This window comes from Ranitomeya imitator, chromosome 1, assembly GCF_032444005.1.
Source record: "Ranitomeya imitator isolate aRanImi1 chromosome 1, aRanImi1.pri, whole genome shotgun sequence".
NCBI lineage: Eukaryota > Metazoa > Chordata > Amphibia > Anura > Dendrobatidae > Ranitomeya > Ranitomeya imitator.
In genome coordinates this window covers 1,029,235,245-1,029,262,192 of record NC_091282.1, presented here as the reverse complement: position 1 = coordinate 1,029,262,192, position 26,948 = coordinate 1,029,235,245, and the positions used below count along the sequence as shown (strand labels likewise).

Sequence of the window (26,948 nt, the reverse complement as noted above, 5' to 3'; positions counted from 1 at the left end):
AGACTGCAGCCTGTGCTAGCACATGACTAGGACAGGGGACATTTTATTACATTCTTGGAGAACCCCTTTAAGTTTTACAAACTAAACATTCACTTACATATTGAGTGGTCACATTATAATATGTCTGATATTTGGATTAGTGTGACCCATGGATGGCACCCAAATTTATGTTGCCAAATCAATTCCTACTCTAAAGAATGAATTGGATACCTATTAAAGTAGAAGAGTGGTCAGCCATGTATGAAACTTGCACACTTCTTGGATAAGTTTTGTGATGGATTCAGCTGACAGGTCTGCTATAAATTCTTCAATATTCACCATACAGTTATACAGTACTTCTTCCTCCGATTATACTCGGGTCGACTTAAACACAAGTATATAAGATAATTAATGAGTTCATTTTATTTACAAGGATGTGACTGATATTTCAGCTGCTTTCAGAAAATGCTTGGAGAAGCATGTCCGCCGCATGACCAGGTGACAAGACACCAGCAAGGACCTGCTCCTCAAGGAGGGGTATCTGATCCTTAACTGCAGGATGATTTCTAAAGTGCAGAAGAACATTTTCCCGAATCAGACTCCACATCCAGACCTTCTGCTGACTCCTACGCCTGGCTATAAGTTCTCCACTAGTGATCATGATATTCTGAAAGTCCATCATCTTCTTCCACAACTCTGGTATGCCTTCTCCAGTCTTAGCAGAAATGCGTAGAACCTGCAATAGAAAGCATTTAATGGAATGGGCAACACAAGAAAAGAACATAACATGCTCCTCTAAAGCTGGATAAACTATCGTTCCTGAATGCCACTTCCCCCCCCCATTTCTATTTTATGGGTACAAAGATCCACAACATACAGTTGTGACTCAATCCAATAATGTGATGGTATGCAGTTTTATTTTGAATAGGTGTGATCCTGAAATTCTTGGCTTTGGTTGAAAAAAAAAAAAAAATCAGGATATTCTAGCTTAAGATTACCTTACATTTTTGTGACACAAGGACTATAGAAATACTGAATTATCTAAGAAGTTTAGCAAAGTTTAACAATACTGTCACTCAATTATGCAGGAAAATTGGAGATGCAACCTAAGTACTACCAGAGCTTTAATGATCTAAAGGCCACAATTCACATTAGACCGAAGTTGTCCAAACCAATCAATGTCGGCCCGCCACCTAATGTGTATGGTAGCCTCCTGATTCTTCCCTGACCAATGATGCTAGGGAGAGAAGGTTCCAGAACGTTGGATTTCCATGGGCTGGACCTTTTGCTTTTTGTAAGAAAGGCGACTGAAAGAAAAGTCTATCAGCAGTTCTCTCATAGAGGCCATAAAAGTGCTTAGCGGGGCTGGATGCGCATGTACCTACCGGGGGGCTCTGGTCTTTCACAAAATGTCGCCAGAGCCCCCCGCAGCACCGGAGCCTCCAGCATCACCCGGGGCAGCAGCGGACAACCCGGAAGCGGCGGCGGACGATAGCGGCGGCGGGCGGTAGCGGCGGCGGACAGCCCCTTATCCCAGCCTGTAATGGTAAGCGGTATATCCGCTTTGTTAGACACACCCACATTTCCCCCCCAAATTTGGGGGAAATAAAGTGCGTCTTACAAAGCGGAAAATACGGTATATGGAAGAGCTGGAAGAGAAAGATGTCAGACAAACGTTCGTCCAACAGCAATTTAATCTGTCCTTTAAGGACTGTAAATTGATTAACTCCTTTACGTCCAATGACTGACAGAGCACGTTATGAGCAGTTGTCAGTTCCTGCATCATGACATGCTATGCCAGCCATGACTTTGAACTGCCAGGCGGTGACAGTTCAGTGCAGAAGCTGTCAGTGACAGATAAGGGGCATGGGAAGAGATCGCTGTGATCGTGCAGGAGGTGCCAGAATATCAGTACTTCCTGCTCGATCACAGCAGTAGCTCAGCACTGCTAGTGGCTGAGCTCCTGCACTAACAGCCAGGGATGGTGCCAACACCGCCCCTGACTGTTAAACCCCCTAATGCTGCGATTGAGAGCGATCACAACATTTAGGAGGCAGGCAGAGAGGGGAAGCTCCATCTGCCTTCAGATCGGTGCCCCCGGAAACTCATCGCGGTGGCCTGATCGTTGGCAAGGTTTCAGAAGCTACCTGCAATCAGAGTAAAAAAGTGAAAAAAAAAGTTAAAGCCCCCTAAAGCACCTAAGTAAAAAGGTTAAAAAGAAAAGCGAAAAAATTGTAAAAAATTTAAAGAAATAATACCGGTATATATATCTTACAAAATAAAAACAATAAAAAAAAATCATTACACTAATACACATTTTTATGTAAAAAAGAAAAAAGTACACATTTCTCTAATTAGATATGAAATATGCGATGCAATAATAATTATTTTTTTCTATAAAGGTTTTTAATTTGAAAAAGTGCACAAAAGTAAAAAAATGGCATAAAAGATGTATCAATGTAATCGTACTGACGCGAACAATAAAGCTGCCTCATCAAAAAAATAAATAAATAAATTCCTGAATGAATGATTTTTGTTCACTCTGCATCCCAAAAGTCAGAATAGAAAGTGATGAAAAAATGTCATGCGTCCGGAAAAGATACCAATAAAAATGTTAACTCATCCCGGAAAAAAGAAGCCCTCACATGTACAGTAGTTAGCCGAAATATGGAAAAATTGTAGCTTTCAAAATATGGCGATCCAAAAACTAGTTTTTGCAACCCCCCTAAAAGTGCGACAGCAGACAAATAGAAAACCCAGATATAAATCTGGTATCCATGTAATCGTACCAACCTGAAGAATAAAGTCCCTGTAATGAGGCAGATGTAGGTACTGTGGACGCCATAGGACCTGTGATCTGGCGGTGTCCGTCTCTTTAGGCGTGCATAAAAGTGCAAGCCGTCACAGTTTTGTGCACTTCTGAAAAGGACACCGCTGAACAAAGAACAGACGGAGTCCAGAGTAACTCTGCTGCCTCATGATAGAGAATGGATTCCTCGGAGGTCTCATCTGAATCACATCACTTGGAGATTTAGATGGAAACTCTGATGTAAGTGCTCAGCGTAGAGCGCAGGATAAATGTGATCCCAAATGTTGTGTAAAATGTTCCCTAACAAAAGCTCCAAATCAATCCACAAAAAAGCAAGTCCCCACTCAGGTCCGTCATCTGTTAATGGAAATATACCATACCATGTTACTGATAGTGCAAAGGCTCTGGAAAAGTGAAATGGCTCCTAGCCCCCCAAAGGAAATCCAACAAACTCTGTGCTCCCAAATCCAAATACCCTCTCCCTTTTGAGCCCCAGTGTGCCTAAACCGCATTTAGCATCCACATGATTGGCATGGGTATAATTTCCAAAAAGAGTATTCTGCTCTTCTAGCACTTAGGGGCTCTGTATATTGAGTTCGCAAACTATTCTAGGAAAATCGGGATTGTATGACAAATTTTGGTGCCATTTTTACCTATTTCATTGTGTAAAAATAAAAAATCTGAGGCTAAAACATTTTTTTTGTGGTACTTTTTCTTCACTGCCTAATGGTATAAAATTCTGTGACACACTCGTGGTGTCAATATGATCACTGCACCTCCAGATGTATTCATTGAGAGGTGTAGTTTGGAAAATGGTGTCACTTATAGGGGGTTCTGCTGTTTTAGCACCTCAGGGGCTCTTCCAGTGGGTCATTAACATTGATAGGTTTAGTTTGTAAAAGAAGTCACTTATGAGGGTTTCTGCTGTTCTGGCACCTCAGGGGCTCTACCACTGTGCCATCACACCCTTCTCCTTCCCTTCCGAGCTTTGCACTGTGCCTCTAAAGTAATTGTCAACCACATATGGGAGGTCCATTTTTTCCTGTTACCCTTGGGAAAAAAAAAAAAAAAGTGAGGCAAATTTTTTTTTTCGGTGCGGACGGCCTGTTGCCCCAAAGCACCCATGCTGCGAGACTGAGCCCCCATGACTCCAGACCGCACCGCCCCACGAGCACAAAGCCACAGTAACAATGGCCGCCACACAGCACCAGCACCAAAATGAAAGGAGCACTGAAACTCCTCTTCCTCCAGCTCTTCAGTGAGAGCCAAAATGGGCTAGACCCCTTACTTTGCAGTCTCCTGCCAATTAAAAATCACCTGTGCCAAATGGGAGGAGTGCTGGTCCAAGAAAGACTAGAACATGCTTTGCACAAAAATGAAAAAAAAAAGGCATGAGCAGCACCTCCAAAAATCATAAGTTGATCTAAAGCCGCTAGGCAAAAATTTATATAACTGAATATGAGGTTTTCAGTTTAACATTCTGATCAGACTATTTAACCCCTATCTGACCTCGGACAGGATAGTACGTCCGAGGTCAGATCCCCTATTTGATGCAGGGCTCCGCGGTGAGCCCGCATCAAAGCCGGGACATGTCAGCTGTTTTGAACAGCTGACATGTGCCCGAAATAGGCGCGGGCAGAATCGCGATCTGCCCACACCTATTAACTAGTTAAATGCCGCTGTCAAACGCAGACAGCGGCATTTAACTACCGCATCCGGCCGGGCGGCCGGAAATGACGTCATCGCCGACCCCGTCACATGATCGGGGGTCGGCGATGCGTCTCCATTGTAACCATAGAGGTCCTTGAGACCTCTATGGTTACTGATCGCCGGTGGCTGTGAGCGCCACCCTGTGGTCGGCGCTCACAGCACACCTCCATTTCTGCTATATAGCAGCGATCAGCAGATCGCTGCTATGTAGCAGAGGTGATCGGGTTGTGCCTGCTTCTTGCCTCCCATGGAGGCTATTGAAGCATGGCAAAAGTAAAAAAAAAAAAGTTGAAAAAAAAATGTAAAAAAAATAAAAAAAATATAAAAGTTTAAATCACCCCCCTTTCGCCCCAATCAAAATAAATCAATTAAAAAAATATAAAATCTACGCATATTTGGTATCGCTCAGAATCGCCCGATCTATCAACTAAAAAAAAGCATTAACCTGATCGCTAAACAGCGTAGCGGGAAAAAAATTCAAAACGCCAGAATTACGTTTTTTTGGTCGCCGCGACATTGCATTAAAATGCAATAACGGGCGATCAAAAGAACGTATCTGCACCGAAATGCTATCATTAAAAACGTCATCTCGGCATGCAAAAAATAAGCCTTCAACCGACCCCAGATCACGAAAAATGGAGACGCTACGGGTATCGGAAAATGGCGCAATTGTTTTTTTATTTTAGCAAAGTTTGGAATTTTTTTTCATTACTTAGATAAAAAATAACCTAGTCATGTTAGGTGTCTATGAACTCGTACTGACCTGGAGAATCATAATGGCAGGTCAGTTTTAGCATTTAATGAACCTAGCAAAAAAGCCAAACAAAGAACAAGTGTGGGATTGCACTTTTTTTGCAATTTCACCGCACTTGGAATTTTTTTCCCGTTTTCTAGTACACGACATGCTAAAACCAATGATGTCGTTCAAAAGTACAACTCGTCCCGCAAAAAATAAGCCCTCACATGGCCAAATTGACGGAAAAATAAAGTTATCGCTCTGGGAAGGAGGGGAGTGAAAAACGAACACGGAAAAACGAAAAATCCCAAGGTCATGAAGGGGATAAAGCCCACTGCCAAGTCACGGCAAACCTCGTAGTGAGAGCCAAGAAGCGGCTTTAGATCAACTTCTGATTTTTGGAGGTGCGGTTCATGCCTTTTTTTTTTCTTTTCCTTTTTGATCAAAGCATGTTCTAGTCTGTCTTGGACCAGCACTCCTCCCATTTGGCACAGGTGATTTTAATTAGCAGGAGACTGCAAAGTAAGGGGTCTAGCCTATTTTGGCTCTCACTGAAGAGCTGGAGGAAAGTGAGTTTCAGTGCTCCTTTCATTTTGGTGCTGGTGCTGTGCGGTGGCGCGGTCTGGAGTCATGGGGACTCAGTCTTGCAGCATGGGTGCTGTGGGGCAACAGGCCATCCGCCTTGCTGGTGCATTGCCGCTGTGGCGATGGTCGCCGCACGTCTCCGCTCCGTTAGGGCGGTAGGACCCACTACGAGGTTTGCCGTGACGTGGCAGTGGGCTTCATACAGTCTGATCAGAATGTTAAACTGAAAACCTCATATTCAAATATATAAATTTTTGCCTAGCAGCTTTAGATCAACTTATGATTTTTGGAGGTGCGGTTCATGCCTTTTTTTTTCCTTTCTGTTCAAAGCATTAACTATTTTGTGTGACATAACTCCTTGGTTTAAGGTCATAAGAATTAAAATATGGAAAATAGTGAAATTTTCACCAAATTTCCAATACTTTCACAAAAGCACGCAAGTCACATCGAAAATTTTTTACCACTATCATGAAGTACAATATGTCATGAAAAAATAATCTCAGAATCACTGGAATCCGTTGAAGAATTCCAGAGCTATAACCTAATAAAGTGACACTGGTCAGATTTTAAAAAAATGAGGCCCGGTTATAAAGGGGATAAATGAAATTGGTTTCAGTTTAAAACTATGGAACAAATATTTCCCCTGGTCATCAAAGGGCTAAACAGAGGGTCATCCCAAAATGTTAAAATCACACACAGGTGCTTGGCGCACCCTTGCGCGGCTAAATAATTAAATGGCCCTACTTGTTTTTTGTTTATCGCTTCCACCCTCTTGAATGACAGCTCTGTCTTTACAATGCAAAGGGAAGGAGGACATGTTGCACAAGCAGGTGGGAAGGTGCACTGAATGGTTTGGCCACGCCAAGGGTGCAGCAGGCGGCTGTGCTTGGTTTGAAGAGTCATTTTGTGCTACAGACTCCCATTAATGGTATATAACAATATATTAAATATAATGAGGCAAAAGTATTAATTATAACATTTAGATGGCATAAAACTGAACATGGTGGTACGCGCTGTGTGATAAATGTGGTGTATCCCGGCAAACGTGGGCATACAAAACAATGGCACCCTGTGTTAAAGAATCAGGAACATTTTGTTAATTACCCTTTAGGGTTGCTTTTGATGCAGCTACATTCGCAATTCTGCTGCATTTCAAGTTTTAAAAAAATCACATTAAAAAACATGATCTCAGGGTCTACAACCCCAGGCAAAAATTATGTAATCACCGGCCTTGGAGGATGTTCATTCAGTTGTTTAATTTTGTAGAAAAAAAGCAGATCACAGACATGGCACAAAACTAAAGTCATTTCAAATGGCAACTTTCTAGCTTTAAGAAACACTAAAAGAAATCAAGAACAAAAAATATGGTAGTCAGTAATGGTTACTCTTTTTAACCAATCATAGGGAAAACATTATGGAATCACTCAATTCTGAGGAAAAAATTATGGAATCGCCCTGTACATTTTCATACCCAAAAATAACACCTGCAACAAATTAGATCTGCTCATTAGTCTGCATCTAAAAAGTAGTGATCACACCTTGGAGAGCTGTTGCACGAAGTGGACTGACATGAATCATGGCTCCAACACGAGAGATGTCAATTGAAACAAAGTAGAGGATTATCAAACTCTTAAAAGAGGGTAAATCACGATGCAATGTTGCAAAAGATGTTGGTTGTTCACAGTCAGCTGTGTCTAAAATATGGACCAAATACAAACATGGGAAGGTTGTTAAAGGCAAACATACTGGTAAACCAAGGAAGACATCAAAGCGTCAAGACCGGAAACTTAAAGCAATATGTCTCCAAAACAGGAAATTCATGACAAAACAAATGAGGAACGAATGGGTGGAAACTGGAGTCAACGTCTGTGACCGAACTGTAAGAAACCGCCTAAAGGAAATGGGATTTACATACAGAAAAGCTAAACGAAAGTCATCATTAACACCTAAACAGAAAAAAACAAGGTTACAATGGGTTAAGGAAAACCAATCGTGGACTGTGGATGACTGGATGAAAGTCATATTCAGTGATGAATCACAAATCTGCATTGGGCAAGGTGATGATGCTGGAACTTGTTTGGTGCCGTTCCAATGAGATTGATAAAGATGACTGCCTGAAGAGAACATGCAAATTTACACAGTCATTGATGATATGGGGCTGCATGTCAGGTAAAGGCACTGGGGAGATGGCTGTCATTACATCTTTAATAAATGCACAAGTTTATGTTGATATTTTGGACATTTTTCTTATCCCGTCAATTGAAAGGATGTTTGGGGATGATGAAATCAATTTTCAAGATGATAATGCATCCTGCCATAGAGCAACAATTGTGAAAACATTCCTTGAAAAAAAGACACATAAGGTCAATGTCATGGCCTGCAAATAGTCCGGATCTCAATCCAATTGAAAATCTTTGGTGGAAGTTGAAAAAAAAATGGTTCATGACAAGGCTCCAACCTGCAAAGCTGATCTGGCAACAGCAATCAGAGAAAGTTCAAGCCAGATTGATGAAGAGTCCTGTGTGACACTCAGTAAGTCCATGCCTCAGAGACTTCAAGCTGTTATAAAAGCCAGAGGTGGTGCAACAAAATACTAGTGATGTTTTGGAGTGTTTTTTTGTTTGATGTTTTTCATGATTCCATAATTTTTTTCCTCAGATTTCAGTGATTCCATAATTTTTCCCTATGCTTGGTTAAAAAAAAGTACCGTAACCATTACTGACTACCACATTTTTTGTTCTTGATTTCTTTTAGTGATTCTTAAAGCCAGGAAGTTGCCATTTGAAATGACTTTAGTTTTGTGCCATGTCTGTGATCTGCTTTTTTGTCTACAAAATTAAACAACTGAATGAACATCCTCCAAGGCCGGAGATTACATAATTTTTGCCAGGGGTTGTATGTGTTGGAAGCAAATTTTAGCAAAACTGCTGCTTACATACATCCTGTTTTGTAAAAAAAAAATGTTTATACCATTTCTTCTTTACTGTGCCATAATACAATGCAAAGCCTCATCGGTTCTGGTACACAGCATACAATTCTGTAATAGTGTTTTATAGGCAGAATATGATAAAATCAGGTGAAAAGAAAATGGCTGCGGCTGATGAATGTCCATGTGGCTGAATAATCCCTTGCGCCAAAGACATAGTAATCTGGGTGTGAGCAGCTGCACATGTAGGACAGGCACAATCCTCAGGTAAGGAGTAGTGATGAGCGCAAGTGCTCCTTACTCGGGTTTCCACTGAGTATCGCGGGTGATCAAGTGACAAGTTCGAGTCCCCGCGACCACATGTTTCGCAACTGTTAGACAGCCACAAAACAAGCGGAGACTCCCTGACATACACAGGCAATCCCCGCATCTTAGTGGCTGTCTAATAGCCATGAAACATGCAACCGCGGGGACTCAAACATGTCAATCGATCATCCACGATACTCGGTGGAAACCCGAGTAAGGCTGAAATACCCGACTTTAATTCCTCATCCTGCCATTGTGCTTACCTGAGGTCTCCAGGTCTTGGATCGCGTCCGCAGTAACTTCAATGCACTCACATACTCTGCCTGAATCTTCCTTGCAGGAATAAGCAAGTCTCCGTCTGCCTTGGTTATAGTAACTAGGTCAGCCATTTCCACTATCCCTCGCTTTATGCCCTGAGGGAAGATAGATCATTATGTACTTGAAATCCCGGCTGTTGACCACTTTATCAATATGTGAACACACTGTGGAAGCAGGAATTATATGAAGTAGCCCATTAAAATTAAATTACTTGCTTTTAGCCAGGCAGAATAAGAAAAAAAAATCCTTAAAGTGTCTTGTTATATTATTAAAACTAAAAAAAATATTTTTAAAAAATCACCAGTGAATATAATCTTCTGGGATCACTTCTATCAGCTCCGGCATATTTCCTAATTGAATAATGTAGTGATATGACAGCAGGAGAAGTGTCAGTCACTGCATCAATTTTGACATTCAGGGTATAGGAAAGCTGGGTGACCAATCCTAAGCAATCTATCGTGGCAGTCATATAACCAGTTAGCCAGAAAATCTCTACAAGTCATCCCATATGACCGTGGGGGACGGAGCGGGACGGCGTCCGCCTGAATGTATGTTCTCCCTTTGTACATTGTCCAAACACGCCAACACCTGGTTCCAATCTGCGGCACACATTTCAGTTCCTCCATGATTGTAACAGGAAGGCAGAGGAGAAAGTCCGAGTCTCCAGAATCCAGATGACGCTCGGAGCCGTGGGCTTGATTTGCATACTCGTTTGTGCGGCGTCTGTGACTTCCAGTGATTTAAACCATCAGTTCCCAACTAATGCCACATAAAACTTCCTGTGCACTCCAGGAAGCAGACAGAGGTGAACGCTAATGCAAATTACAAGTCATCCAACCTAACTCACATGGAACCGAAGTGATTGCTCCCATATGGTCAGCGTCCTGGAGCGGAAGCAGCTGATTTATATTCCTTGGCTAACCGGGTGGATAAATATTTAAAGAAGAGACACAACAGAGAGAGAATTTATTGGAACCGATGCAGATTAACAACATCGCTACAGGATATGTTCTTTTTTTGGGGGGGTAACGTAATATATAGCAAACCCTGCATAATAATAAAAAGGAGGAATAATCTCTGGTAAATGTCAGCAACACACACACCGTTCCACCATTCCCTCTAGTCTACTTATTCCATAGTCACAGAACCGAATAGTCACAGAACCGAATTACCTACCTGCAACTCGTCGCCCCCTGCTGGTGGCAGAAGTAAAACAAACATGTCCACCATGTCAGCCACAGCAAACTCCGACTGCCCCACTCCTGCGTGATGACACAAATGTGGAGATTCTTACTGTGTGTACAGAGCACGCTCAGATCATGCAGTAGAGTAGACGATAGGGGCAGTAACAGCCAACATTGTCCACCATAAGCATATGGCCGTCAGGTGCATTAAGATGGGCCCATTACTGCCAATTAATGATCAACTATATAAAAGTCCATCAAACATCGCTTCCTCAGGAAAACCAGACCGATGGATGCAGAACGATTTTTACGATGATCATTCTGTCTCCATACACCATTATGTTATCGGCAGAACATCAACTGTTTACATGGGCCGATTTGCTGCCAATATTCAGACATCCTTGATTCTCCATCCACACTGCAAGGACAGGCCACAGGGGTCTCCTGACACAAACTTGACAGCCTGATATATGTCTGTTGAATTTGTGTCAGGAGACCAGCGGTCCATACTCCACGGACACACGGATGTGTGAATATAGCCCAAAGCTGATTTTTACATGCGTTTTCTTTGCTCTCGAGGTGATTATCAACTTATCTAAATGCATGATTACTCAGGAACAATGCTGGGTTGGAGATGGAGAGTCCAAGAAGTCTGGTGGTAAGCCGATGAAGATGGAAAAACAGCGGATAGAGTGACTTTCTAGCTGTGGACTTATGTGCATTTATAAGACACTATCGTTGGTTTAGAATTTTATTAGCAGATATCAAAAAATTGGATAAAAGACTACCAAGAGTTTAGGAAGCTGTGGCTTATAAAAAGCACAGGAGGTGCTAAAAACACATAGCAGAAAACCACAGTACATGAAACCCATCCACTCACAAAGCTGAGGAAAAGTCTGAATAAGGACAGCTATATATATTATATATATATATTTTTTTTTTTGGGGGGGGGGGAGGGGTACATATGCAATCCATTATTTTTAGGGATAGATCACGGACCCATTACTGTACCACTTTTCACAAGTTTTGCAGACTAATTGTCCATAAAAAAAACAAATGAAGAAAAAAATAAAGCGGAGACATATCCTACTTTGATCTGTATTACGTATCAGACTCAACAATACACGTCAGTGGCCTTGTGAAAAAAATGGAGAGAACATGGCTGTCATGTCCATATTTACTGTTTAATGCGTAGAAGGAGCCAAGTTTTTTTTTTTCCGTGCCTGATAAACCGATGCAGCAAGGGTTGTAAATAAAAAAAAATTACATGAACCAAGAACACTGAGGAAAAAAAAAAAAGGACCGTTTTTCACATATGAGAAAAAGAAAAAAAAATGACATGTGAAACTGGTCTAAGATCATTTCCAATTCAATAGCAATAAACCTTTTGGTAATCTGTCACCAGGTGTTTTCTACCTAATCTGAGAGCAAAATAATGTAGAGGCAGAATGCCTGATTCTAGAGATGCGTCACTTACAGGGCTGTTTGCTGTAGTTTTGATAAAAATCACTGTTTTATAAGCAGAAGATTATGACTGGAGGACTAGTAAACCTGCTGTCATGTAGTCCTCCATGTTCATGAGCTCTGTATAACCCCGCCCCCACCACTGATTGGCAGCTTTCCTTATACTCTGCGCATAGGCAGAAAGCTGCCTGTTAGTGGTACAGAGCACAAACTTAAAGGGAATATGTCACGCCATTTTAGGCCTATAAGCTAAGGCCACTGCCATCAGGGGCTTATCTACAGCATTCTATAATGCTGTACATAAGCCCCCGATGTAACCTGAAAGAAAAAACAAGTTAGATTATACTCACCCAAGGGCGGTTCAGTCTGAAGGGCATTGTGGTCCGGAGCCTCCCATCTTCATGAGATGTATTCCTCTTCTTTACTTCATGCTGCGGCTGTGGCGCAGGCGTACTTTGACCTGTTGAGGGCAGAGCAAAGTACTGCAGTGTGCAGGCGCTAAGCCTCTCTGACCTTTCCCGGCGCCTGCACACTGCAGTACTTTCATCTGCCCTCAACAGGGCAAAGTCTGCCTGCGCAGGAGCCGCGGCAGGTAGCAAAGAAGAGGACGTCATCGTATGAAGATGGGAGGAGCTGGACCCGGACCGCGACACCCATCGAACCAGACCGCAGCGGGACCGCCCCTGGGTGAGTATAATCTAATCTCTTTTTCTCCTCTTTCAGGTTACATCGGGGGCTTATCTACAGCATTCCAGAATGCTGTAGATAAGCCCCTGATGGCGGTGGCCGCAGCTTATAGGCCTAAAATGGGGTGACAGATTCCCTTGAAGAGAACTGGTAAATCTGCAGCAGATAAACAGTTTTTAATCAAAACTGCAGCGGTAAGTAACATCGCTGGAATCAGGATCTCTGCCTCTACATCATACTGCTCGCAGATGGGGTAACAAAAACCTGATGACAGATGCCCGTTAAGAGCAATAAATAATGGGAACTTGTCAGCAGTTGCCAGTGGCATCAACAGTGACACTAAATGCCTATTGGATGACATCCCTACGATACATATTAGTATTACTGATTTGCGTTCCTGTAGTTACCTAAATGGTTGATGAAAAGACCATTGCAAACTGTGGAGAACTGTCTCATTCACTATATAGAATTTAAATGTTCTATATTATGCAACACATCAATGAAGCTGTGAAGGACAAGGACATCCATGTGGAGCGCTCATGTCCCAATGTGGAGCGCTCATGTCCCAAAATTCTGAGCACTCTACATGGCTGTATCTTATAGTACACATTTTATTAAAACCTATTCTAATGGTCTTCCAGGAATGTGACCAAATAGGCAGTTATCTGCTATGGTGTGCCATACCTGAATAGAATAATACAGAATTACTTAGCCCTCAAATATGTTGTTCATTGTTATTGTTCATGTAGGGCAAGACTCCATTTTTACCTTTGACACTATTAAATGTTCCGTATTTGAGTGGTCCAATATAACGTTTACGGTGGGATGAATGGTGTAAGGCTTAGACCTTGCCCTATTGTTGTGCAGCACTCTGCCAACTTTTAGGCTGCCTTGACATCATAGGCTCCCATCTGTATTTCCCTTTTTTACTAAGGGTCTTGCATTTATTTGACCCCCTTTCTATTGTTTCCATTTATTTTTTGAGTCCCCCGTTACAGGTGGACAAAACGCGTTGGGCGCAGGAATTAGGGACATTTAGTGGGACAGGATCACACTTGGGTACTGTCCTTGTCAGGAAGAGGGACCTCACATGGGGTACAACAAGGTACACTAATACCTGCATGACCACTGTCCCTTCTTGAATGTATGGCTGGCCTTCTCTGACAGCATTATGGGTGAGACCGAACCATTTTATTAATTGCACTTATTTGGGTGCTTCCGTGTGTTTTAACAGAAAGCATGGAAAGTCTACTTCTAAAGCAGATAGATGAAGCTGCAACCCATAATGAGGTCCTGGTTATGGGGGACTTTAACTACCCGGATATTAACTGGGAAACAGAAACCTGTGAAACCCATAAAGGCAACAGGTTTCTGCTAATAACCAAGAAAAATTATCTTTCACAATTGGTGCAGAATCCAACCAGAGGAGCAGCACTTTTAGACCTAATACTATCTAATAGACCTGACAGAATAACAAATCTGCAGGTGGTCGGGCATCTAGGAAATAGCGACCACAATATTGTACAGTTTCACCTGTCTTTCACTAGGGGGACTTGTCAGGGAGTCACAAAAACACTGAACTTTAGGAAGGCAAAGTTTGACCAGCTTAGAGATGCCCTTAATCTGGTAGACTGGGACAATATCCTCAGAAATGAGAATACAGATAATAAATGGGAAATGTTTAAGAACATCCTAAATAGGCAGTGTAAGCGGTTTATACCTTGTGGGAATAAAAGGACTAGAAATAGGAAAAACCCAATGTGGCTAAACAAAGAAGTAAGACAGGCAATTAACAGTAAAAAGAAAGCATTTGCACTACTAAAGCAGGATGGCACCATTGAAGCTCTAAAAAACTATAGGGAGAAAAATACTTTATCTAAAAAACTAATTAAAGCTGCCAAAAAGGAAACAGAGAAGCACATTGCTAAGGAGAGTAAAACTAATCCCAAACTGTTCTTCAACTATATCAATAGTAAAAGAATAAAAACTGAAAATGTAGGCCCCTTAAAAAATAGTGAGGAAAGAATGGTTGTAGATGACGAGGAAAAAGCTAACATATTAAACACCTTCTTCTCCACGGTATTCACGGTGGAAAATGAAATGCTAGGTGAAATCCCAAGAAACAATGAAAACCCTATATTAAGGGTCACCAATCTAACCCAAGAAGAGGTGCGAAACCGGCTAAATAAGATTAAAATAGATAAATCTCCGGGTCCGGATGGCATACACCCACGAGTACTAAGGGAACTAAGTAATGTAATAGATAAACCATTATTTCTTATTTTTAGGGACTCTATAGCGACAGGGTCTGTTCCGCAGGACTGGCGCATAGCAAATGTGGTGCCAATATTCAAAAAGGGCTCTAAAAGTGAACCTGGAAATTATAGGCCAGTAAGTCTAACCTCTATTGTTGGTAAAATATTTGAAGGGTTTCTGAGGGATGTTATTCTGGATTATCTCAATGAGAATAACTGTTTAACTCCATATCAGCATGGGTTTATGAGAAATCGCTCCTGTCAAACCAATCTAATCAATTTTTATGAAGAGGTAAGCTATAGGCTGGACCACGGTGAGTCATTGGACCTGGTATATCTCGATTTTTCCAAAGCATTTGATACCGTGCCGCACAAGAGGTTGGTACACAAAATGAGAATGCTTGGTCTGGGGGAAAATGTGTGTAAATGGGTTAGTAACTGGCTTAGTGATAGAAAGCAGAGGGTGGTTATAAATGGTATAGTCTCTAACTGGGTCGCTGTGACCAGTGGGGTACCGCAGGGGTCAGTATTGGGACCTGTTCTCTTCAACATATTCATTAATGATCTGGTAGAAGGTTTACACAGTAAAATATCGATATTTGCAGATGATACAAAACTATGTAAAGCAGTTAATACAAGAGAAGATAGTATTCTGCTACAGATGGATCTGGATAAGTTGGAAACTTGGGCTGAAAGGTGGCAGATGAGGTTTAACAATGATAAATGTAAGGTTATACACATGGGAAGAAGGAATCAATATCACCATTACACACTGAACGGGAAACCACTGGGTAAATCTGACAGGGAGAAGGACTTGGGGATCCTAGTTAATGATAAACTTACCTGGAGCAGCCAGTGCCAGGCAGCAGCTGCCAAGGCAAACAGGATCATGGGGTGCATTAAAAGAGGTCTGGATACACATGATGAGAGCATTATACTGCCTCTGTACAAATCCCTAGTTAGACCGCACATGGAGTACTGTGTCCAGTTTTGGGCACCGGTGCTCAGGAAGGATATAATGGAACTAGAGAGAGTACAAAGGAGGGCAACAAAATTAATAAAGGGGATGGGAGAACTACAATACCCAGATAGATTAGCGAAATTAGGATTATTTAGTCTAGAAAAAAGACGACTGAGGGGCGATCTAATAACCATGTATAAGTATATAAGGGGACAATACAAATATCTCGCTGAGGATCTGTTTATACCAAGGAAGGTGACGGGCACAAGGGGGCATTCTTTGCGTCTGGAGGAGAGAAGGTTTTTCCACCAACATAGAAGAGGATTCTTTACTGTTAGGGCAGTGAGAATCTGGAATTGCTTGCCTGAGGAGGTGGTGATGGCGAACTCAGTCGAGGGGTTCAAGAGAGGCCTGGATGTCTTCCTGGAGCAGAACAATATTGTATCATACAATTATTAGGTTCTGTAAAAGGACGTAGATCTGGGGATTTATTATGACGGAATATAGGCTGAACTGGATGGACAAATGTCTTTTTTCGGCCTTACTAACTATGTTACTATGTTACTATGTTTTGTTGTTATCATCATCATGTAGGATAAGCCTCAAGTTTTACCTTTGACATTATTAAAAGTCAGGTTCTATTGATCTAATATATAGAGTATATAGCTTCTCCTGCCGATTTATATTGCATTGATTGGCTTCCTACACCCTTAGTTTGGGGTATTGCTTAGTATTCTGCGGTGCTTTTGGACAACATCAAGGAGCTATCTTTTTTTTTTCTTACCTACAGTTTCCACAAGGACAATGTCGTAGCCCCCACTCTCGCACAGTAGAATGGCTTCATTAGTTGTTCGTGTGACCCCTCCCAAGGTCCCCCTGGTTGGAGAGGGTCTAATGTAAGCATTCATATCTCTGGACAGCTCAGTCATTCTTGTTTTATCTCCAAGAAGAGAACCTAAAATGCAGATGAAATTTATTTTGTTAAGCTTATAACTACGTTTTCTGGGAGAATGAGTCTAAGTGTAATGCCAAGAATCATCATAGAGAATTAAGAGCAGATTTCTCTAAGAAATAAAGACTAATAATTGCTAAATTGGTGGGGGTTCATCTGCTCCCCCACCAACTGAATGAGGGCCCCTCCATTCACTACCTATGATCGTCTGCTGAGCCCCCATCATTCACCTATAAAACTGACTAAGAAAGCAGCATACCGCGCTCGGCTATCTTTGTCAGTCCCATAACCTTCGAATAGAGAGGCAGTGGGACCACTGCACCATTCAATCAAAACACACAAGACCCCCCATACTGGCAATAAATTGTGGTCTCACCCCCGACAGTCTAATGGCTATTTGGTATTACCAGATTACCCCTATAATTTTAATCATGTTTGACAGCTATAACAGCACCCATAAGTGCTTTACTCCAGCTTTCTAGACACCTAAATACACAATCTACAGCGATAACCTCTCCAGTTTCTGTACTGCATCGTGACATACAAGGTTTGCCATTCAGAAGTCCAGGAAAGATGTGTAACCATGTCTCAGGGAGCTGTAGTAATAATCACATTCCCAGAATAAGATTTAATAAGGAAATATCTGTGTACGGTCTGCATAAAAGTAAATGATAAAAAATAGGACATGTTTTCATACGCACAAAGATCACACTGCTGAATGATGATTGTACAGGTTTTATGACCAGGTGCTGAGCAACCATTGCACCCAAAGGTTACCATGGGAGAGACTGTCACCATGACCCTCCGCACTGGCCCGAGGGTGCTGATAGTTATGAGGGAGGGGATTTTGGCAGCAGTTCTGTTCCCTGAAACCCAATGCTGGCATGTAAACAATAATATAAAAATACAAAACCACCGGACGTGTCCCAACATCTCCCACAAAGACGCGATAAACGAAATCCACAGCCCAAACAAAGGCTCACAGGAGGAGCCACATGAGGTGAAGTCCTAGCACTGAATGCACGGAGGTGGTAAATGGTGGCGCTCACCATGTGTCTTTCAAGCCTTTATTTTATTTTTTTTTTCTTCATTGTCAGGATGAAGATACAGATTAAAAAAGGCTTTGGCCATTTCACTCCTTGTAGAGCTCCGTCTTTGCCTTCAGATGAAGCTCTTCAAGGTGAGAAATGGCTGTATGTTTAGTCCGGGTCCTGAAGTCCCAACGTTTTCTCAGATGGGGCATAGCTCGCACCATGGTTTCATCTACTGCATGCTTGGGCCTACACTCTCCAATAAAGCCTGAATAAAGTTTTCTTCTATATAGTGGCCAAGTTATCTGTACGTGTTGTCAGTCAACACTAGCTGTAAGAGTAAATCATTCAACTTACCACCACTAGTACTGGAGGAAGGATCCACGGCTAGAACCGCAACTTTATGTCCCTGTCCTGTCAGCATTTTCCCAAAGTATTCAATAAATGTGGACTTGCCAGCACCAGGAGGACCGGACAGACCTGTGGCCGGGATGACAGAAACAAAAGTCGCTATATATTTGGTCTATGCATCCAAGCATAAGGGTATGTGCACACGTCAGGATTTTCTAGCAGAAATTTCCTGACAAAAACCGGACATTTCTGCCAGAAATCCGCATGCCTTTTTTTGCGTGTTTTTTTTTGCGTTTTTTCCCAATGCATAGAATAGCGGGAAAAACGCAAAAGATCCGCAAAATTAATGAACATGCTGCTTTTTTTATGGAAAAAAACGCATCATGTGCACAAAAATTGCAGAATGCATTCTAAATGATAGGATGCACATGTCTGCAGTTTGTAATCCGTTTTTATCGCGAAAAAAAAACAGAACGTGTGCACATACCCTAAAGCTACAGAGATGTAGAAAGAAACGTAGACATGAAGAGTGTGGTGGCAGCCCACATAAGGCGGTCAAGCTCACAGTTCACTTCTTGTCTTGACTGAAACACAATTGTAGAAATCTCAATCTGAGGTTGGGGAAGCGATTTGGAGATGTTTTTTGTTTCAGTAAAAACAGTGATGTAATCCCCACAAATACCCATGCATTGCTCATAACGCAGAAAAAATGCAATAGAACACAATATGCGAGTACACCCATATTAAGCGCAAATTTCGATAATAAAGGCACAGAAAAAGAAAGCCTATAATACGGGGATTAAATTTAATTTGACATTGTCAGATTGAAGCAATTCCAAGGGCCGCAACAAGACAAAGCGGGAATTAAGATCTGGGATATTTATAAAATATTGTAATTAAATGCCATATATGTGCAATATATGCAAGTATATGATCCTACCTATGATGAAAATAAGTCACCATGGGCCAACAGCCCGAAACACCGTGTCTGCGAATTGAGATACTGATTTGGCTTTTATCCTAAGTCATATTGCACGACTCGTTAAAGGGTTGATTGTGACTTGTAGGATCGCTACTTCCAACAGGTGGCGCTATAGAGTTTAAGTCCTCTTTTTCTCAGAAGAGGCAATTTGCATATTACATCTCAATGATAGCATTCTAGAAAGGAACAGACCATGCATGTACCTAATGTCATTTGCTAAAATATGTTTCACTCCTCCTATAAAACTATATTGAGGAGAGTATGATTCATGTATGACCACGTCTCCACATCATCTACTCCTTTCTGGAGTGCTACACACTGGCAGGAGATGGCCGGTCTGCTAACATTTGGGGGTTGCAGAGAATCAAGTGTCCCTGCTCTGCACTACACCACTGCTCTTCTCTCTGGCAAGGAATATACATGTAAGAAGCCGCCATACTCAGACAAGAAGGTGTATGATCAGGCGGCTGGAAGCCACAGAATAGTATCGCGGGCCGTTTTCCCTCTGTGGGCTTCATATCCTACTGCCAGGGTTTCCTGAGCTCAGCTCCAGATTGGAAGGAAACTAGTGGATTGATGCCTCCTATACATACAAGGAGGAGATCCTGCTCCCCTAGCTCTAATTTAGGTACACATAAAGGGAACTTGACAGCTGATACATGCTGCCCGATCCGCACGCAGACACCATGCATCGGGCACTGGTTGGGTGACCTCAGCCAGGTATGTTCGACTCTGAAATGCTACGCCATTTCAGAGAAAAATATACTCTACAAGCCACAAGAGTCCCTAGTCAGGAAGGTGGGTCCCTGATGGCTTCTCCCCGCCTGCTGCACTGGAGTCACAGGTCCCTCCCCGCACACTGTGTATTTGTTGGTTAGTGGGTAATCACACATGAGAATTTGGGTGCTGGAACTTTATGTCTGACCTGGCATTTGTACCTCACCCAGAGTGTATTGTGCCCACTACAACGTATGCATTACAGATCATCTCTCTACACTTAATGTCAGGTCAGAAGTGTAGGTCCACTTTAACAATTGCTGAAATTTCAAAATGTGTGCCCCCTTAATGATCATAAACAGTAACAGTGGTCATAATGGTGGTCAGTTGTGTTATATATGGATACATTTAGGATAATCAACCACTGGGGTCTTCTAGGTGAGCGGGAATACTGAAAAAGGGTTTTCACATCCCAATTACGACCTATTAATGACACACACAGTACACTAGGGCAGAACGGAGCAGCTGTCCATCATTCCTGGTAACATTAACCCTTACCACTCTGAATGTAAAACACATGTATAACCATTAATAACACAGAGATGGAACAGATGACTATATGTGTTACATAAAGAAGCAGGAAATCCAACACTGACCCACTCTAAACGCTAGAGGCTTTCCGTTATTTAATTGCTCCTGCTCCCGGTGATGGGATAGTACCTTCTGCAATAGTATTTGTGCCATCTGTCTCTTCCTCAGATGAGTAGACTCCACTAGTGTTATGGCTTCAGCCAAGCAGGCTCGCTGGCCATTTATCAGCCCTTTATAGATGTTACTCAGCCGTCTCTGTTCTTTCCCTTCCAGAGGCTCGGACTCTCTCGGTGATATGGAAGAAGACCACCGAGACCTTCTACAGCCAGAATAGTCTGTTTGGGATGGGTGCTGCTCAGTGCCCGGTCTGTGTAAGGACGCCAACATCAACGCCCTCCGACGTACAGTGCTTGTTAACATCCGCAGCTGGCACAGCGCTAATCCTGGCATGTTGGCAATTATTAAGGGTCAGATAATGATGATGAACAAACCGTTCTCCAGCTCCGGGGAATGGACACTCCGCTCCTCTCAATGGCTTCCTTCAGCTGTAAAGACAGTGAACATCAGAAAAGGGAGATATTGTCCGACGATATTACCACCAATAATAATGACACACTTATTTACCAGCACACGTAAACTAGACAGGCACAGAAAATGATAATGTGATGATCTCATCAGAAGATAGGCGCTTGGCAGTGAAAGTCTAAAAACCAACGTAACGTAGCAGTTACACAGGCACTTGTGCCATCGGGCATCCCATGATTTTTGCCGCCAGGCATAGAGAGTAGTGATGAGCAAATGTGGTCGGAGAAAGTGTTATCTGAGCATGCTCGGGTGTTAAACGAGTGGCTTTGGAGTGCTTGAATAATATGTTCAAGACCTCGTGCCTGGCACTTGGATGTCATCCATGTTATCTCCTTTTGTCATAAATCCATATGCTTCAGAAGAGAACCAATTCCGATTTTTAATTGCTGAAATATCAGCAACAAATCTGCCAAGTGTGCATTTACCCTTAAGATCTGAAAAAAAATGCAGACTGCTTTGGCCGATGTGTCCCTGCAATCAGCGGGGTCTCAATGCAACAAATCTCTGACACTTCTACAATAAGTTCTCTCTAAATGATGACTTAAAAGAATTGTGTTTGTTGCATTCTGTTGGATGGAGTTTAAAGGAAACCAGTTAGGGCTGTTATTTTTTTTATATATGCTGGTAATTGGTACGGCTGTATAAGCTGTCGTCGCCTGCAAATAACACCTTATGTGTAGCAATCTGACGTGCCAGTCATGAGATATCTAGTGAAGACATATGCAAATCATGCTGGAAATGCACTGGGGGTGTGTTAGCACAGCTGGACGGCTTCTTCCAAGTGCACTGACACGCCCCCAGTGCACTTCTAGCCTCATTTGCATATGTCTTATACACTAGATTCCTCATGTCAGGCAAAAAAAAAAAAAAAGTGTGCATCTATTTTCCAGCGTATGTAGCGTATGGATAAAAATATCAATGGACATCCATAGGGGTCTACCTAATACAACCTAATAAGATGAAGGGCGCTGTTTGGTAATATAGGGGTGTAAGCGGCCATTATCTGTCAGTCCAAGACCCCTGACCAGGACACGTGTATACAATATCTAATATATAATTGCCTAGAATACTACTTCCTGCAATTTGTGCCAACTTCCTGTCCGGAGCTAATGTCCGGAGCTAATGTCCGGAGCTAATGTCCGGAGATAAGTGACGTCAACAGTGTCCAGTGTCTGATTGGTTGCTGCCTGCTGCGAGCGACCAATCAGAAACGTGCCGTACTGTGACACACTCCGCCCGCCATTTTGGTGTGATTTTTGAATTTTTACCTCACAGCAAGTTTCTACTGCGTGGAGGCGGGCCCAGTGACGTTGCTCTTCAAGCTCCTGCCCAATTTCGTCAAAAAAATGATAATACCATTTACCAAAACTATATATATTTAGTTGTGAAGTGGTTCAGTGACATTTTCACACCAATTTTGAACTTTTGTTTGGTGTTTTCTCCATATACTGCCTATTATTTTTGTTCTTTCTTACTATTATTTATTAATTGTATTATTCTTACATTTGAATAAATAAAGTATATATGGATTCTAGACTCCCGATTCTTTAGAATCGGGCTGCCATCTAGTATATATATAACCCTGTACGTAACCCTTTCTCATGTACTGCACCATGGAATTAATGGTGCTATATAAATAATAATAATAATATTCATGTGGCATCTCTGGGAGATGAGCGGACGCCCACCGGCCTAATCTCAGGGAAGATATGTACAATACATGAACATGGTCCCTCAGTCGTGGCGCTGAGGCCATGTATTATCAGGTCCTCCAGTTGGGCACTATTGCTAAGCCCTTTATTGGTTGTATTATCACCTGTGTGTATACAAGTCATAAGGAAACTAACCAGAACTAACTAAGGCAGGACCTGCGGCCCATATATACATTATGTATGCTGCACCAGCCAGCACGGCAGCTTACCTGCTCCAGGGTGACATCACGCCTGGGTCCTTCTCCATGCTCGTCCTGCTGCCTCCTACCAGTTCCTCACAGGTCCATAGCGCCTATTGGCCAAGGACGCCCCATGGCTGTACGTACTGCCGGGAAATGTAGTTCTGCGTGCTTCCCTGTACAGTACCTCGGGCGCAGCCAGAACTACACGTCCCATGATGCACCGACACGCAGTCCGTACGTTTCACGTGACCGTCTGCTGTCGGCTCCCCGGTAGTAGATGCGTCCCCCAGTTATGAGGGGAGGCAGAGCTGGGAACACACACATGGAGCCGGGCAGAGCTGGGCACACACACATGGAGCCGGGCAGAGCTGGGCACACACACGGAGCCGGGCAGAGCTGGGCACACACACATGGAGCCGGGCAGAGCTGGGCACACACACATGGAGCCGGGCAGAGCTGGGCACACACACATGGAGCCGGGCAGAGCTGGGCACACACACGGAGCCGGGCAGAGCTGGGCACACACACATGGAGCCGGGCAGAGCTGGGCACACACACATGGAGCCGGGCAGAGCTGGGCACACACACATGGAGCCGGGCAGAGCTGGGCACACACACATGGAGCAGGGCAGTGCTGGGCACACACACATGGAGCCGGGCAGAGCTGGGCACACACACATGGAGCCGGGCAGTGCTGGGCACACACACATGGAGCCGGGCAGTGCTGGGCACACACACATGGAGCCGGGCAGTGCTGGGCACACACACATGGAGCCGGGCAGAGCTGGGCACACACACGGAGCCGGGCAGAGCTGGGCACACACACATGGAGCCGGGCAGAGCTGGGCACACACACATGGAGCCGGGCAGAGCTGGGCACACACACATGGAGCCGGGCAGAGCTGGGCACACACACATGGAGCCGGGCAGAGCTGGGCACACACACGGAGCCGGGCAGAGCTGGGCACACACACATGGAGCCGGGCAGAGCTGGGCACACACACATGGAGCCGGGCAGAGCTGGGCACACACACATGGAGCCGGGCAGAGCTGGGCACACACACGGAGCCGGGCAGAGCTGGGCACACACACATGGAGCCGGGCAGAGCTGGGCACACACACATGGAGCCGGGCAGAGCTGGGCACACACACATGGAGCCGGGCAGAGCTGGGCACACACACATGGAGCCGGGCAGAGCTGGGCACACACACATGGAGCAGGGCAGTGCTGGGCACACACACATGGAGCCGGGCAGAGCTGGGCACACACACATGGAGCCGGGCAGTGCTGGGCACACACACATGGAGCCGGGCAGTGCTGGGCACACACACATGGAGCCGGGCAGTGCTGGGCACACACACATGGAGCCGGGCAGAGCTGGGCACACACACGGAGCCGGGCAGAGCTGGGCACACACACATGGAGCCGGGCAGAGCTGGGCACACACACATGGAGCCGGGCAGTGCTGGGCACACACACATGGAGCCGGGCAGTGCTGGGCACACACACATGGAGCCGGGCAGTGCTGGGCACACACACATGGAGCCGGGCAGTGCTGGGCACACACACATGGAGCCGGGCAGGGCTGGGCACACACACATGGAGCCGGGCAGAGCTGGGCACACACACATGGAGCAGGGCAGTGCTGGGCACACACACATGGAGCCGGGCAGTGCTGGGCACACACACATGGAGCCGGGCAGTGCTGGGCACACACACATGGAGCCGGGCAGAGCTGGGCACACACACATGGAGCCGGGCAGAGCTGGGCACACACACGGAGCCGGGCAGAGCTGGGCACACACACATGGAGCCGGGCAGTGCTGGGCACACACACATGGAGCCGGGCAGAGCTGGGCACACACACATGGAGCAGGGCAGTGCTGGGCACACACACATGGAGCCGGGCAGAGCTGGGCACACACACATGGAGCCGGGCAGTGCTGGGCACACACACATGGAGCCGGGCAGTGCTGGGCACACACACATGGAGCCGGGCAGTGCTGGGCACACACACATGGAGCCGGGCAGAGCTGGGCACACACACGGAGCCGGGCAGAGCTGGGCACACACACATGGAGCCGGGCAGAGCTGGGCACACACACATGGAGCCGGGCAGAGCTGGGCACACACACATGGAGCCGGGCAGAGCTGGGCACACACACATGGAGCCGGGCAGTGCTGGGCACACACACATGGAGCCGGGCAGTGCTGGGCACACACACATGGAGCCGGGCAGTGCTGGGCACACACACATGGAGCCGGGCAGTGCTGGGCACACACACATGGAGCCGGGCAGGGCTGGGCACACACACATGGAGCCGGGCAGAGCTGGGCACACACACATGGAGCAGGGCAGTGCTGGGCACACACACATGGAGCCGGGCAGTGCTGGGCACACACACATGGAGCCGGGCAGTGCTGGGCACACACACATGGAGCCGGGCAGAGCTGGGCACACACACATGGAGCCGGGCAGAGCTGGGCACACACACGGAGCCGGGCAGAGCTGGGCACACACACATGGAGCCGGGCAGTGCTGGGCACACACACATGGAGCCGGGCAGTGCTGGGCACACACACATGGAGCCGGGCAGTGCTGGGCACACACACATGGAGCCGGGCAGGGCTGGGCACACACACATGGAGCAGGGCAGTGCTGGGCACACATACATGGAGCCGGGCAGAGCTGGGCACACACACATGGAGCCGGGCAGAGCTGGGCACACACACATGGAGCCGGGCAGAGCTGGGCACACACACATGGAGCCGGGCAGTGCTGGGCACACACACATGGAGCCGGGCAGTGCTGGGCACACACACATGGAGCCGGGCAGTGCTGGGCACACACACATGGAGCCGGGCAGTGCTGGGCACACACACATGGAGCCGGGCTGGGCACACACACATGGAGCCGGGCAGGGCTGGGCACACACACATGGAGCCGGGCAGTGCTGGGCACACATACATGGAGCCGGGCAGTGCTGGGCACACACACATGGAGCCGGGCAGGGCTGGGCACGCACACATGGAGCCGGGCAGTGCTGGGCACGCACACATGGAGCCGGGCAGGGCTGGGCACACACACATGGAGCCGGGCAGTGCTGGGCACACACACATGGGGCAGGGCTGGGCACACACACATGGAGCCGGGCAGTGCTGGGCACACACACATGGAGCCGGACAGTGCTGGGCACACACACATGGAGCCGGGCAGGGCTGGGCACACACACATGGAGCCGGGCAGTGCTGGGCACACACAAATGGAGCCGGGCAGAGCTGGGCACACACACATGGAGCCGGGCAGAGCTGGGCACACACACATGGAGCTGGGCACACACACATGGAGCCGGGCAGTGCTGGGCACACACACATGGAGCTGGGCAGAGCTGGGCACACACACATGGGGCCGGGCAGAGCTGGGCACACACACATGGGGCCGGGCAGAGCTGGGCACACACACATGGAGCCGGGCAGAGCTGGGCACACACACATGGAGCCGGGCAGAGCTGGGCACACACACATGGAGCCGGGCAGAGCTGGGCACACACACATGGAGCCGGGCAGAGCTGGGCACACGCACATGGAGCTGGGCACACACACATGGAGCCGGGCAGTGCTGGGCACACACACATGGAGCCGGGCAGAGCTGGGCACACACACATGGAGCCGGGCAGAGCTGGGCACACACACATGGAGCCGGGCAGAGCTGGGCACACACACATGGAGCCGGGCAGAGCTGGGCACACACACATGGAGCCGGGCAGAGCTGGGCACACACACATGGAGCCGTACTGTGCTTGCAGGTGTGCATGGTGTCCCAGAGCCTGCTGAGGGAGGGTGTATTGTGCTGTACTGGTTTACATGCCAAGTTCACCTAAGAGAGTGTAAATGGATTTTCCACGACTTTAAAAACTTGAGAAT

General features: G+C 45.6%; 1 protein-coding gene across 1 annotated transcript; it reads right to left on the bottom strand.

The window, feature by feature from the left end:
- Positions 1–379: 379 nt before the first annotated feature.
- MMAA (metabolism of cobalamin associated A) lies at positions 380–23,128 on the bottom strand. The gene is made up of 7 exons (XM_069744027.1): positions 23,051–23,128; positions 20,610–21,089; positions 18,261–18,383; positions 16,705–16,875; positions 10,546–10,631; positions 9,315–9,464; positions 380–715 (listed from the first exon to the last, which is right to left on the bottom strand). Exons 2-7 carry the CDS (start codon positions 20,992–20,994, stop codon positions 428–430), a joined length of 1,203 nt encoding a protein of 400 aa, XP_069600128.1. The 5' UTR covers positions 20,995–21,089; positions 23,051–23,128; the 3' UTR covers positions 380–427.
- Positions 23,129–26,948: the final 3,820 nt, after the last annotated feature.

Bases quoted from the DNA above. Each gene is read 5' to 3' on its own strand.
- MMAA (XM_069744027.1), bottom strand. From the start codon at position 20,994: ATGCCAGGATTAGCGCTGTGCCAGCTGCGGATGTTAACAAGCACTGTA. The intron at 18,384-20,609 runs GTCAGTGTTGGA...TCCCGGCCACAG, and splicing joins GCCTCTAGCGTTTAGAGTGG to GTCTGTCCGGTCCTCCTGGT. The intron at 9,465-10,545 runs GTAGGTAATTCG...ATCTTCCCTCAG, and splicing joins CAGGGGGCGACGAGTTGCAG to GGCATAAAGCGAGGGATAGT.